The sequence below is a fragment of the Canis lupus genome, chromosome 20 (genome assembly GCF_011100685.1).
Source record: "Canis lupus familiaris isolate Mischka breed German Shepherd chromosome 20, alternate assembly UU_Cfam_GSD_1.0, whole genome shotgun sequence".
Taxonomy (NCBI): domain Eukaryota; kingdom Metazoa; phylum Chordata; class Mammalia; order Carnivora; family Canidae; genus Canis; species Canis lupus.
The window spans coordinates 50,972,652-50,986,271 of NC_049241.1; the positions used below are offsets into that span (position 1 = coordinate 50,972,652).

Genomic DNA, 13,620 nt, shown 5'->3' on the forward strand with positions numbered 1-13,620 from the left:
CCTGGCAGGGCTCTGGTCACTAACTCAGCTTGCCCCCTGGAGGAAGGCACTGTCCCCCCAGGGACCTCCAGCGGTGGAAGCCCCAGCTGACCCCTGGCCCACAGGCTTTAGCAAACAGGAGAGCTTCAAGGCTCCCAGCCATGCCCTTGGGTGACCAGGCCTCCCAAAGAAACCCTGTGGTTCCCGTGGTCTCTGCCAACCCCCACCCAGTCCCAGCAGTGGACAAAAAAAGCGGGCCAGGGACAGGCTGCGGCCTCTTCCCAGCTACACTAGGTCCCTTGGGGACACTCCTGCAGACTCAGGACTTCAACACCAGCGCCACCCTGGCGATTCCCAAACGTTGGTCCCCTGAGCCGCACACCCTTGTGACACCTGTCTCCTGGAAGTCTCATGAGTGTCTCACACTCAGCACAGCCAGATCCAAGCCTCTCAGCTTCCCCAACCTGCCCCGGCTCAGAAAAGGCACTTTGTCACCCCAAGTGCTCAGACCAGAAACCTGCCATGCGTCTCTTTCCATCACACCAGGTCTGCCTTCAGAATCCATCGAGAATCCGGGCACTTCTCACCCCCACCCTTGTCACACAGCTGTGGTTTTCTGCCTGGACCAGTGTAGGCAGCTCCACTCTGCTCTCCCAGCCTCCTCCACCCCTCCCCATCCGTTCCTTCCATAGCAGCCAGAGAAGCCTGTGAACACTTGAGTCAGGGCATGTTACCCTGCCCAGAACCTTCCATGGCTCCCACCTCACTCAGAGGAAAAACCCAACTCTTCACCATATAACCCCCAACTTCCGCCTCATCTCCTCCCTCTCTCCCCCTTTCCTTGCTTGTTTCAGCTTCACTGGCCTCATTAGCTAAACCGCAAACTCACCAGGCATGATCTCACCTCAGGACCTTTGCACTAGCTGTTCCCTCTACCTAGAAATCTCTTCTCAGAGAGGTCCATGTGGCTCCACTTCATTCAGGCCTCTACTCGATCATCCCTCCTCAGAGAGGCTTTCTCTGAGCATCCCAAACAGCATCCCTTCCCCTTCTATCTCATCACCCTATTTTATTTTATTATTGTTTTTTATTACCACCTGACACGTCACATTTACTTATTGCTTGTTTACAGTCTGCCCCCTTGCCTGTTCGCAGCACAAGGGCAGGAATTTATGCCTGTTCTGTTCACAACTGTTTCCAGGGCCCGAAATAGCACCTGGCACTCAGTGTTTGTTGAATGAATAACCACAGTATATAAACCATGTATATAAAGATAGTGAAGACTGGGGTCAGCCGGGTGGCTCAGTTGGTCAAATGTCTGATTCTTGATTTCAGCTCAGGCCATGATCTTAGAGTCCTGAGCTGGAGGACCCCCTGTGGGCTCTGTGCAGCTTGGAGGCTACTTAGGATTCTCTCTCTGCCTCTATCCCCCACTTACCTCCCCACCCCGCCCCCACACACCCCATTTACATGCACACATGCAGGCCTGCACACACTCTCTCTCTCACACATAAATAAATATTTTTTTAAAAGATGGCTGTGGGGGATCCCTGGGTGGTGCAGCGGTTTAGCACCTGCCTTCAGCCTAGGGCGTGATCCTGGAGTCCCAGGATGGAGTCCCACATCGGGTTCCCTGCATGGAGCCTGCTTCTCCCTCTGCCTGTGTCTCTACCTCTCTCTCTCATGAATGAATAAATAAAATCTTAAAAAAAAAATAAAAATAAATAAAAAAATAAAAGATGGCTGGGGCACCTGGGCGGCTCATGATGGAGTGTCTGACTTTGGCTCAGAGCGAGATCCCGGGGTCCTGGGATCAAGTCCCACATCAGGCTCCCTTCGGGGAGCTGACTTCTCCCTCGGCCTATATCTCTGCCTCTCTCTGTGTGTCTCTCATGAATAAATAAATAAAATCTTATATAAAAAAAAAAAAAAAAAGGGCAGCCCCGGTGGTGCAGCGGTTTAGTGCCACCTGCAGCCCAGGGCGTGATCCTGGAGACCCTGGATCGAGTCCCATGTCAGGCTCTCTGCATGGAGCCTGCTTCTCCCTCTGCCTCTGTCTCTGCTACTCTCTCTCTCTCTGCATCTCTATGAATGAATAAATAAATAAAATCTTTAAAAAAAAAAAAAAAAGAGGATGCCTGGGTGGCTCAGTGGTGGAGTATCTGCCTTTAGATCAGAGTATGATCCCAGGGTCCTGGGATCAAGTCCCATATCAGGTTCCCTGCAGGAAGCCTGCTGCTCCCTCTGCTTATGTCTCTGCCTCTCTCTCTCTGTGTCTCTCATAAATAAGTAAAATCTTTTAAAAAAGAAGGAGATAGGGATGCCTGGGTGGCTCAGCACTTGAGCATCTGCCTTTGACTCAAGGCATGATCCCAGAATCCCGGGTTCGAGTCCCACATCCAGCTTCCTGGGGGTAGCCTGGTTCTCCCTCTGCCTGTGTCTCTGCTTCTCATGAATAAATAAATAAAATCTAAAAAAAAGAAAAAGATAGCTAAGACTGAAAGTAAAACTGTAGCTTAGAGTTTTCCAGGTGCATGTATTTAAAAAATTAATTTGTGAATTTTATACATAAAGAATTTAACACATGATAAATGTGGAATTTTCAGAGGGTGGGGAAAGGATAAATCAATCTGTCAGTAGTCTTGATTGCATTAGGATGGAAAAAAGTTAACTCCACTCCCAACACATAGCAAAATAAATTCCACATGGATTAATCATGCAAAATAGATAAAAACTCAAAACTATTATGAGTATGAAGGGAAAACACCAGAACATATTTCTACCATCCGGCAGGAGGTGAGACTGGCGAGGGTGGAGAAGAGGTAAGGAGCACCGGAAGTTTCTTATGTCACCCGAAAGGCAGCCAGACTGGCAGAGAGGAAACTACCATAAAAGAATGGTTGGTGCTGACTGAGGAGTATCTTTCAGACTCTATCTCTGTCCTCATTAGACTGGAGGTCCTATCATCAACCCATTTTACAATGGGTTGTAAACCAAGGCTTGGGGAGGGGAAGTGGCTTGCCCAGCCACCTAGCAACAAGGAGAGGGTCGCTTCTCCACCCAGGTTTGATGGGGGAGTGGGAGCCCCTGAGAGTGTCTGAGCAGGAGCATGACCTGGCCAGGCTGGGGAGGGGAAGACACATAGAGAGGTTTCAGCTCTCAGAAAAACTGGCGGCTTTGCAGTGGGACCATGACCTTGCTGTGTGAACCTGAGTTGTCCCCCCGTGAGAGGAAACTAAAGATGCAGAGCAGCGCCTGGTCGTCCTCTTGGGAACACTGGTGCAGCCATCCGATGGGTTCCAGTAGCTCCCATTAACTTTAGTGGGTGGGGGGAATGGAGGGGCCAATTGAAGACTCCCTGATTCTGATCATTGAGCCTGGTCCAAACCGTGTAGGATGAGAACTTGCTGCATCTTTGCAACAGTACTACAAGGTGATAACAGTCCAGATGCCCCAAAGCCTCCATTTTACTGACCCCTTTACCATGTGCCAGGCAGGCACTTTTCCAAAATGTCACACGGTTTCCCTGGGCTCATCTTTACAGCAACTTTGTGAGATTGATCCCCTCATTACCTCCGTGTGAAGGACACAGAAACTGAGGCCCTGAGAGAAATCATGTACCCTCGGTGAGCAGCAGAGCAGGGCCACCCAGCTCATGAGTTAGCATCTGTATGAGTTTCCTGGGGCTGCTGTGACAAATGACCAAAGACTTAGTGGCTTAAAACAGCACAAACTTGAGGCGCCTAGATGGCTCAGTCGACTAAGGCCCAACATTTGGTTTCAGCTCAGGTCAAGATCTCAGGGTCATGAGATCGAGCAACGTGTCTGAGCACCGAGTCAGGTTCTGTGCTCGGCAGGGAATCTCTCCCTTGAGAATCTCTCAACTTGAGATCCTCTCCCTCTGCCTGCCTCCCACCCCCCCCAACCCCGGCTCATGCTCTCTCTCTCTCTCTCTCAAATAAATAAAATCTTTTTTTTTAAAGATTTTATTTATTTATTCATAGACACACAGAGAGAGAGGCAGAGACACAGGCAGAGGGAGAAGCAGGCTCCATGCAGGGAGCCCGATGTGGGACTTGATCCCGGGTCCCCAGGATCACACCCCAGGCTGCAGGCGGCACTAAACCGCTGTGCCACCAGGGCTGCCCTCAAATAAATAAATCTTAAAACAAACACACACACACACATGGGCACCTGGGTGGCTCAGTGGTTGAGTGGCTGTCTTTGGCTCAGGTCGTGATCCGGGGTCCGGGGATCAAGTCTCACATTAGGTTCCCTGCAGGGAGCCTGCTTCTCCCTCTGCCTATGTCTCTGCCTCTCTCTGTGTCTCTCATGAATGAATGAATGAATGATCAATCTTTAAAACACACACATATACACAAACTTATTATCTTATGGTTCTAGAGGTCAGACATCCAAAGTGCATCTTGCCAGGCTAAAATCAAGGCCTTGGCAGGGCTGCGTTCCTTCAAGTTCTCAGAGAGAATCTGTTTCCTTACCTGTTCTGGCTCCTAGACGCTGCCTGCACACCCACATTCCTTGGCTTGTAGCCCCTTCCTCCACCCTCAAAGCCAGCATGCCCATCCAGCCCACGTCCCCGGACACTGCCACATCTTCTCTGACTCCCGTCTGCCTGCCTCCTTCTTCTCTTTATAAGGGCCTTTGTCCTTGGATCCACCTGGATAATCCAGGATAATCTCCACACCATAAAATCCTAAATTTAATCTCATCTGCAAATTCCCTTTTGTCCTGTAAGGTAACATGGTCACAGGTTCCAGGAATTAGGAGGTGGACATCTCTGTGGACATTCTCCCCATCACAGTGCATAACCACGTAGGCCAGGGGTTGACAAATTGTCATGGGGTGGGGGTGGTCAGGGGTATAGAAGGAACCCACCCACTGCCTGTTTTCATATGACCCAGAACTAAGAATGGTCTTTACATTTTTTAAAATATTTTATTTGTTTATTCACGAGAGACACAGATTGAGAGAGAGAGAGAGGGGGGCAGAGACACAGGCAGAGGGAGAAGCAGGCTCCATGCAGGGACCTGACATGGGACTCGATCCGAGACTCCAGGATCATGCCCCGAACTGAAGGCAGGCCCCAAACCGCTGAGCCACCCAGGGATCCCTGGTCTTTTTATTTTTAAAGGGCTGGAAAACATCAAAAGAGGAAGACTAGTTTGTCATATGAAAATTATATGAAATTGACATGTCAGTGGCCATAAGTCAACTTTTCTTGGTACGTAGCCATGCTGGTCCCTTTTCATGTTGTTCGTGGCTTTCAGGCTACAGCAGGAGAGTCGGGTAGCAGAGATAGACCGCATGTGGCCTGCAGAGCTGAAAATATTTACTCCCTGGCCCTTTGCAGAAAAAGTTTGCCGCCCCCTGGTCTCTAGGCCACGAACCAACAAGTGTTGAGACTGATTCTGTGCCAGCAGGTTTCACATGCTGTCTTTGTTTTTGTTTTTAAATATTTTATTTATTTATTTGACAGAGAGAGAGAGAGTGTGCGAGCATGAGTGGGGGGAGGGGCCGAGAGAGAGGGAGAAGAAGCCAACTGGGGTGGGGAGGGCCCAAGTGCAGAGCCCAGCATGCGGCTTGATCCCTGAGATCATGACCTGAGCCCAAAGCAGACACTTAACTGATTGAGCCCCCGAGGTGTCCCACACACATGCTCTCGTTATAACAACCAGCAGTGGGATTATTGCCCACAAAGGCCTGGGAGTAGACCAGCCCTTTCCCTCTCCAGGCTGCCAGTTTCCTGTCTGGAGAATGGAATTAATATTTACATTTGCTGGGGCACCTGGGTGGCTCAGTGGTTGAGCAGCTGCCTTTGGCTCAGGCTGTGATCCTGGGGTCCTGGGATCCAGTCCCACATCGGGCTCCCCACAGGGAGCCTGCTTCTCCCTCTGCCTGTGTCTCTGCCTCTCTCTGTGTGTCTCTCATGAATAAATAAATAAAATATTTGAAAATTTTTTTTTACATTTGCTTTGTGGGTGTTGGTAGGATTCAGTGCTCAAAGAGCACTTAGCACAGGTTTGGGATCAACAAACACTAACCAGGAGCATGGTCCCATTTGACAGGGCAAAATGAGGCCACTTGGTCAGACACAGAGCTGGTGAGGGATGGAGCTGTATGAATCAAACTAAGGCCCCTGTGGCTCCATCCCAGGCCTTCTCTTTGGCAAATACCGAGAGAGGAAGAAATAAAGATGCAAATAAAGTGGGGGGAGAAGGTGTGGGAGAGCTAGGCCAATAAACCAGGCTTGGTTGGGGAGTCGGCCCTTGGGGCCTGGTCTCGCTGGGCACAAAGGCCGTCCCACCCGGTGCAGTGGGTGTAGAAGATAAGGAAACTGATCCAGGCAGCCCAGTCACAATGCTGGTGCCAGGCCATCAAGTGCCACCCAGCCCCCATGGCCTCCAGATACCGGCCAAGTCCCCAAGGCGTACAGCAGCCCAGGGCCTCACCCACGCAGCCAGGCTAGTTCACCCCTACCTTCCCAGAAGTCTGTGCCTAGGGAACCAGATCCCAGCCACCCAGATGAATCCCTTTGACAAAGAGTTTGGGAATAGCTTCTGGGTAGGAAAGCTGAGAGTGATATTCCTGGTCACTATGCTAAGAGCAAAAGATAGAGCACCTACTATGTGCCGGGCCTATGCTGGGCACCAAACCAGATATTTATTTCTAGAAGCTCATATCATCCTCACAAGACTCTGAGCGTATAGGGTCCAACACAGAAACCAAGGCACAGGGACGCTTCATGACTTGCTCCAAATCACGCCACCAGTAGGAGCTGGGATTTGAACTCTGCTCTTGACAACCATGCTCTTGAACTCTCTGCTCTGTGAAGAACCCCCACAAATTGGACATTTACCATGGCCCAGGCTCTTGGCTAAGTGCTGTACCTGCATCAGTTCACCAAACCCTGCAGGCAGCCCCAAGAAGGAGCCGACACTGTTGTTAACCCCGTTTTATGGATGGAGAAACTGAGGCTCGAGTAATAGGGAAGGTCCAGGGACACAAAAGGTACAGGTGGCACAGGGCAAGGACAGATGCAGCTGGACTCGAGAAGAGGCGATGCTGGGTTCTAGAACCTGGCTAAGAGTCAGAACTCCATGGCAAGCTTTTCTGTAGACATGCTCGTTTACTTAGTACTTCAGTACCAGGTGATTCATGCCTCTGGGTAAGTGTTATCACCTCTGTCCTAGTCTCCTGGCTTCTGCCACTGCACCTCATAGAGTCCGGGGGGGCCTGTGAGCACCTGAGTTAGACCAGTTCTCTCCTCTGCTTTAGAACTCTCAATGGCTCCCATCTCTCTCGGAGCAAAAGCCCAAGTCCTCCCCATGGCCCACAGGCCCGTACCCTGTGCATAGGCTGAGCTCTCTGCCTGAAACATTAGAGGGGGGCTGCCTCCCTCCTGCCTCTGGTCACCTTAGGATGGTCTTAAAACTTTCAACTCCAGGGGATCCCTGGGTGGCTCAGTGGTTTAGCGCCTGCCTTCAGCCCAGGGTGGGATCCTGGAGTCCCGGGATCGAGTCCCACATCGGGCTCCCTGCGTGGAGCCTGCTTCTCCCTCTGCCTGTGTCTCTGCCTCTCTCTGTGTGTCTCTCATGAATAAATAAATAAATAAATACTTAAAAAAAAAAAAAAAAAACTTCCAACTCCACCACCAGGCGCCACAGATTATTCCCACCCTTCTTTCCTACAGTATTTTTCTCCCGACCCCTTCTTGGATATTCTAAGAATTTCTCTCATTAACCATTAAAAAATATTTTATTTATTTATTCATGAGAGACATACAGAGAGAGGCAGAGATATAAGCCTCTATAGGGAGAAGTATGCTCCCTGCGGGGACCCTGATGTGGGATTCGATCCCAGGACCCCAGGATAACAACTGGAGCCGAAGGCAGCTGCTCAACCGCTGAGGGCCACCCGGGTGCCCTCTCTCATTTATCTTTTTTTCTTTTTGTTTACAGATTCTACTTATTTGTTAATGAGAGATACAGAGAGAGAGGCAGAGACACAGGCAGAGGGAGAAGCAGGCTCCATGCAGGGAGCCCGACACGGGACTCGATCCCGAGTCTCCAGGTCCACGCCCTGGGCCGAAGGCAGGCGCCAAACCGCTGAGCCACCCAGGCGTCCCTCTCATTTATCTTAATACCGCATCTGTTTCCCTGTCCGGAATGTCAGCTCCTCCACTGCAACACCTGTTACCCCAGGGTTTAGAACAGAACCTGGCCCACCATACCTGTACCATAACCGTTTGAAGGAAGTTAGGGGCGAACTCATTTATATTAAGTAAACTCTATGCTCATCAGGGTAATAAAAAAAAAAAACAAAACCCTTCAACCAGACAAGCTTTCAGACTAAGAAAAATCACTCTCCCTCTTACCTTGGCCAAGAGCCCAACTTCCTCTCCTCGGTTTCCCTTTCCTCCTTCCAGACTTGTCTAAGTACATATGCATAAGCAAACTTGTAGCTATTTATGCCCCCCCACACCCTGTTTTGTTACACACACTGTTCCCAACTTTGCTATTTTACATGCTAACATAATGAATGGGTCCTTGTTTCCCATCAGGGAGGTTAGTTAGACCTTTTTCAACTTTTACAAGGCAACATAGTATCCCACTCTGGGGCAAGTGGCATTTTTCATTAATCCAGCCTAAGGAACTTTATTTATTTTTTTAAGGAACTTTAAAAAATACTGTACAGATGCCACACATACACACTGAAATTAATAGGCTAACCTCCTGCTAGAGACTTTTTGGTCATGTTACGTCTTGGATGAGGACAGTTGGCCAAGGGTATGTAAAGGGCTCTTTCACATGGAAGGCTAAAATATTCTCTGTGGCTGAGAGCTTATTTTTAATTTTCAGCACTCCCTTGCCCTCATAGAGGGAATATATTGATTTTACTCCATAAGAGATTAAAATCCTATTTAAAAACAACTCTCCTGGGGCGCCTGGGTGGCTTGGTCGGTTAAGCATCTGCCTTGGGCTCAGGTCATGATCTCAGGGTCCTGGGATTGAGCCCCAGATCAGACTCTCTGCTCAGTGGGGAGTCTGCTTCTCCCTCTCTCCCTCTGCCTGCTGCTCTACTTGTGTGCATGCTCTGTGTGTGTGTGTGTGTGTGTGTGTCAGATAAATAAATAAAAGCTTAAGAAAAATGAGAATAAAAAATAAAATCAACTCTCCCTTTGGGGATTGACTGGGGAGGAACCTAACAGAACTTTCTGGGGTTAAGAGGGAGGTCCTTACTTAAGCTCTGCAAATTTTCTTCTGTTAAAGGCCACATATTTAAGATTTTAAGTTTTGTGGTTCACATATCAGCTCTGTCACATATTCCTTTTAATTTTTTTTTAACAATTTATAAACAATGGAGCCATTCTTACTCTATTGGCTTTACAAAAATAGGCCACAGCACAACAATGTGAAGATACTTAACACTATTTGTTTTTTAAGTAGGCTCCACCCAGCATGGAGCCCAACGCAGGGCTTGAACTCACATGACCCTGAGATCAGGACCTGAGCTGAAATTAAGAATCAGAACTTAACCGACTGAGCCACCCAGATGCCCCTATACTTAACACTATTGAAACATACAACTACAAATGATTAAGAGTGCACATTTTTTGTTTTGTTTTTCACCACACAAAAAAATTAAAACTAAAATAATAATACTGGGGATCCCTGGGTGGCGCAGCGGTCTGGCGCCTGCCTTTGGCCCAGGGCGTGATCCTGGAGACCCGGAATCGAATCCCACGTCGGGCTCCCAGTGCATGGAGCCTGCTTCTCCCTCTGCCTGCTTCTCCCTCTGCCTCTCTCTCTCTCTCTCTCTCTCTGTGACTATCATAAATAAAAAATAAATAAATAAATAAATAAATAAATAAATAAATAAAAATAATAATACTGATTGGCCCTCCCTGGTGTTCACCTGGTGAAAATTTCTGGAGCCTCGCACATGTAGGATCTGTTTCCTTTTATGTATGAATTGCCTGCTTCAGTGAAAAGTTTAAAATATTCCCCTTGATTGGTTAAATATAAGATCGGTTAGATATAAGACGGTCCATCCACAAATGAACTATTGTTTACAGCTGTCAGAAAACACAGAGAAGGGGATCCCTGGGTGGCTCAGCGGTTTAGCGCCTGCCTTCAGCCCAGGGCGTGATCCTGGGGTCCCAGGATCGAGTCCCACATCAGGCTCCCTGCAAGGAGCCTGCTTCTCCCTCTGTGTGTCTCTGTGTGTCTCTCATGAATAGATGAATAAAATCTTTAAAAAACAAAAAAACACAGAGGAAGCTGTCCAGACACCGACATGAGAGATGTCTCTGAGACATATTAAACAAAGAAACAAACAAAAAAACAGAGAAAGCAACACGTGAAACACCTTTTCATTCATAAGCGTCCACTGAGTACCTTCTACGTGCCAGGCACTGCGGATATTCCTTCCGACACACAGACACAAAATCCTGCCTCATGGAACTAGCACACTAGAGATATGCTGATATTTTTGTAAAAGGAAAAAAAAAAACCAGCCATTAGATAAAGAATATGTATATAATTGCATGTGAACTTCTAAGGCCTAGACTCCATTTGGAAGAAAGCACAAGATGTTGGAACAGTGGTGCATGCCAAGAAGGGTGTGTCATGCTGGGAGAGAGAGCAGGAGGGAGACTTTTCATGATAAAGCTACACCGTCTTTGTATCTTTTGTATTTTGAAGCATGTGAATGCTTCTGGAGCACCAACTCTCAGGGGGAAAAAAACAAACCAAACCTTTCCAGTAACAACTAAGTATCCCCACCCAACAATATTTTTAAAAAATCAGATCCCCGATCCCCGCGGCCACCTGAGTTGGACTCTCTACAAATGGGGCCAGGGAATCTGCTTTTTAAACAAGCACTCTTATTCTTGTCTCATCTCTCACCCCACCCTGCCTCCCGAAAGAGTCTCTTGTTTTGAGTTCCAGAATCTTTTTCCATGCACATGTCAAGGGTGGATTGGAAGCAGGGCAGTACCCATTGCTGTCATCCATCAGGGCCAGGAGCCATTTCTCTGGATTGCTCAGTGCTGTCACCCCCTCTAGATACGCTGTCTGGGGAAGGGGGAGCTTCCTGCCCTGCTCAGGCCAGCAGAGTCTATGCCTAGACAGAGAGGACTGCATTTCCATCAGCTAATAGAAAATCCATGTCCCCAGTGTTACAGGTCCTAGAGGCCTCTTGAGCAAGCAGAGCCCACCAGCCGCTGTGCAAAATTCTGCCCACCAGTGAGTGTGGTCTTCCCAGCCCTGCAGACACGGAAAGAGCCTCAGAGAGGTCACCGACTCTCCCGTGGCCACATGGCTCCTAAATGTCAAAAGCAGGATTTGAGCCTGGGTCTGCCTAACGTCACCCCCTAAATTCATGGAAACCGATGAATGGAAAGGCATTGGGATACAAGGGATATGTGAGCAACTCCTGCAACACCATTCCCCAAGTAAAGCTCCTCTATCTGTCAGGGATCCATGTGGCAGCCTGAGGGCCCCAGGTTTTTGGTTCTGGTGAAAATGGACTAGTTCCAAACTAAGAAAGACACCTCCTCCACCCCCACTTCAAGGAGTCAAGCCAGGTGGCCCTTGCAGAGGAGGTGACCGCGTGGTTGCAAGACCTAGCTGAAGTCTCCAGCTCAGGCTTCCTTGCGCCTCGTAGAGAAAAATAATTAAGCAACTGTGTGGTTTGTTTGCTGTTCCTTCTGCCTAGAACACACTTCTGTCAACTCTTCCAGGGGCCATTGGCTTCAACTCCAGCCCTTGGTCACCTTCAATAATCCTAGATGATTCTCCCACACACAGGCTGTCCTGTTCTCTGCTCCACAACACTTACTTACAACAACCTAAAAGCATATGTTTATTCCAGGATTTTTCTGCTTTGTTCACTGCTGTGTTTTCAGTGTCTAAATTCTACCTGGAAGATGCTCAATAAATACTTGTTGATGGAATGGGTTTCCAGCACCCCGCGCTACCTCCGTTGGGCACAGAGGTCCCCTGTCTGGAGTGTGGGTCTGGCAGGGCCTGAGAGGCTTTGCTCCGGCGTCCATGGCTGGCTCCCTTTGGCCAAATACAAGGCTTGGTGAATCACATCATTGTCCACTCTGACTGCCATCCCCCGCCCCCAGCCTCCACCTTACAGAGCCCCAAGGTCCCTCAGGTGCTGCCCACAAGCAGGCAGGGCCCCGCCAGGCTGAGATTCTCAGATCAGAGACAGCCAGCCACACCCAAGGAGATGCACAGCACCCACAGACGCAGGGTCTGAAGCTCGAGCCAAAACCAAGAGCACGGAGGCCCCTCCGGATGTTGGGTTGGCAGCTTCAGGCAGGGAGGGGAGTGTGGCTGGGCAGTGGCCAGGTCCCTGCGTTCCCCTCTTGGCTGGGCCTCGCAGGGGGGGGTCCCAGCCTCCCCGGATCTGTCTCCCTCCGCAGCCTGCTGAGGCCACAGTCCCAGGTGGAGGCAGCGGGGAGAGGGAGGCACATTTCTAGTCAGCTTGTTTTTCTTGATTATTTTTGAGCGGTTTCCTGCCCCCTCCCCAAAGCCTTCGGTCTCACAGTTTCCAGGAAGTTCCTGTCACACAAGGAGGGGCAGCAGCGCCCCTTCGCCCCAGGGGAGTGCTCCGTGGGACCTGTGCCCAGCTCAGCCGTGGGACCCAAAATGGAGAAGAGAAAGGAGAAACTGAGGATGGCACACCCCTCCGTGGGAACCGGGGGAAGGGACGCATTGTAGGGCGTGGGAAGGGAGGGGCCTCATCTTGGCCCCAACCCCTGGGCCCGGGGGCGAAGGCCACCCGCGGAGGTCCGCGGGAGGGGGATCGGCGTCGCAGGGACCTCGCGAAATGCTGGCGGGCACCCCAGCCCTCGTAGGCGGCCAGCAAAGTTTCTCAATGGTCTCTTGCTTCTGGAACGCCCCCTCACCGAGGGCGCCCTTCTGTCTGTCCTTCCAGGCAGCTGGCAAGAGCTGATGGCCCCCTCCCCCCAGCATTCGGTCCGCCCAGGCTTGCCTCAGTTTCCCCATCTCGCCGGAAGCCCGGGGTGGCTACTTCTCGGGGGGATGTGGACAGGAGAAAGAAGTGGACTAAGGCAACCAGAAGGGGAGGGCGATTTGGGGAAGTAGGGGCCCTATCCCTTTTTCGAGCCCCGGTCGCCAAGCCTCCCCTCCCCCGCCTGGCATCTGAGCCGCCCAGATAACGGGACCTCCCCGGGCGGAGCATGCGCCGTGCGTCCCGGCCCATCAACCGGAGGGGGTGGGGGGGCTCCCGGGGGAGAGGTCGCGGGGCGACCCGGGCCGGAGCAGGGGGGCGTGGGCTCGGCGCAGCGCGGGACGCAGGGCCGGGGAGCCGCAGGGGGGCCCCGCTGCCGCGCGGGTGTTTGTGATCTGGGAGGCCCCCCTCCCCCAAGGCCCCCCAACTCCGCGGAGGCGACCGCGGGCCACAGGCGGCTCCTACCGTAGGCTCCGTCCTTCCGCTCGTCCTCCATGGCCGCGTCGGGCGGGGAGGGGAGTCCGAGCCCGAGCGACCCCAGCCCGCGCGGGCGGGAGGCTCCGCGGGCTGCAGCGCCCCGCCCCGGGCCCGGCCCCGCCCCGCCCGCCCGGCCCGCCCCGCACGCCGCCTCCA

At 51.1% G+C, this 13,620-nt stretch overlaps 1 protein-coding gene across 1 annotated transcript in view; it reads right to left on the bottom strand.

Annotated features, from left to right (window-relative positions):
* SLC44A2 (solute carrier family 44 member 2) overlaps positions 1-13,580 on the bottom strand; it is a 29,061-nt gene extending 15,481 nt beyond the window's left edge. The window contains exon 1 of the mRNA XM_038567303.1: positions 13,453-13,580. Within this exon, the coding sequence (XP_038423231.1) occupies positions 13,453-13,483 (31 nt within the window). The 5' untranslated portion in view covers positions 13,484-13,580. The remainder of the gene's footprint in view (positions 1-13,452) is intronic.
* Positions 13,581-13,620: the final 40 nt, after the last annotated feature.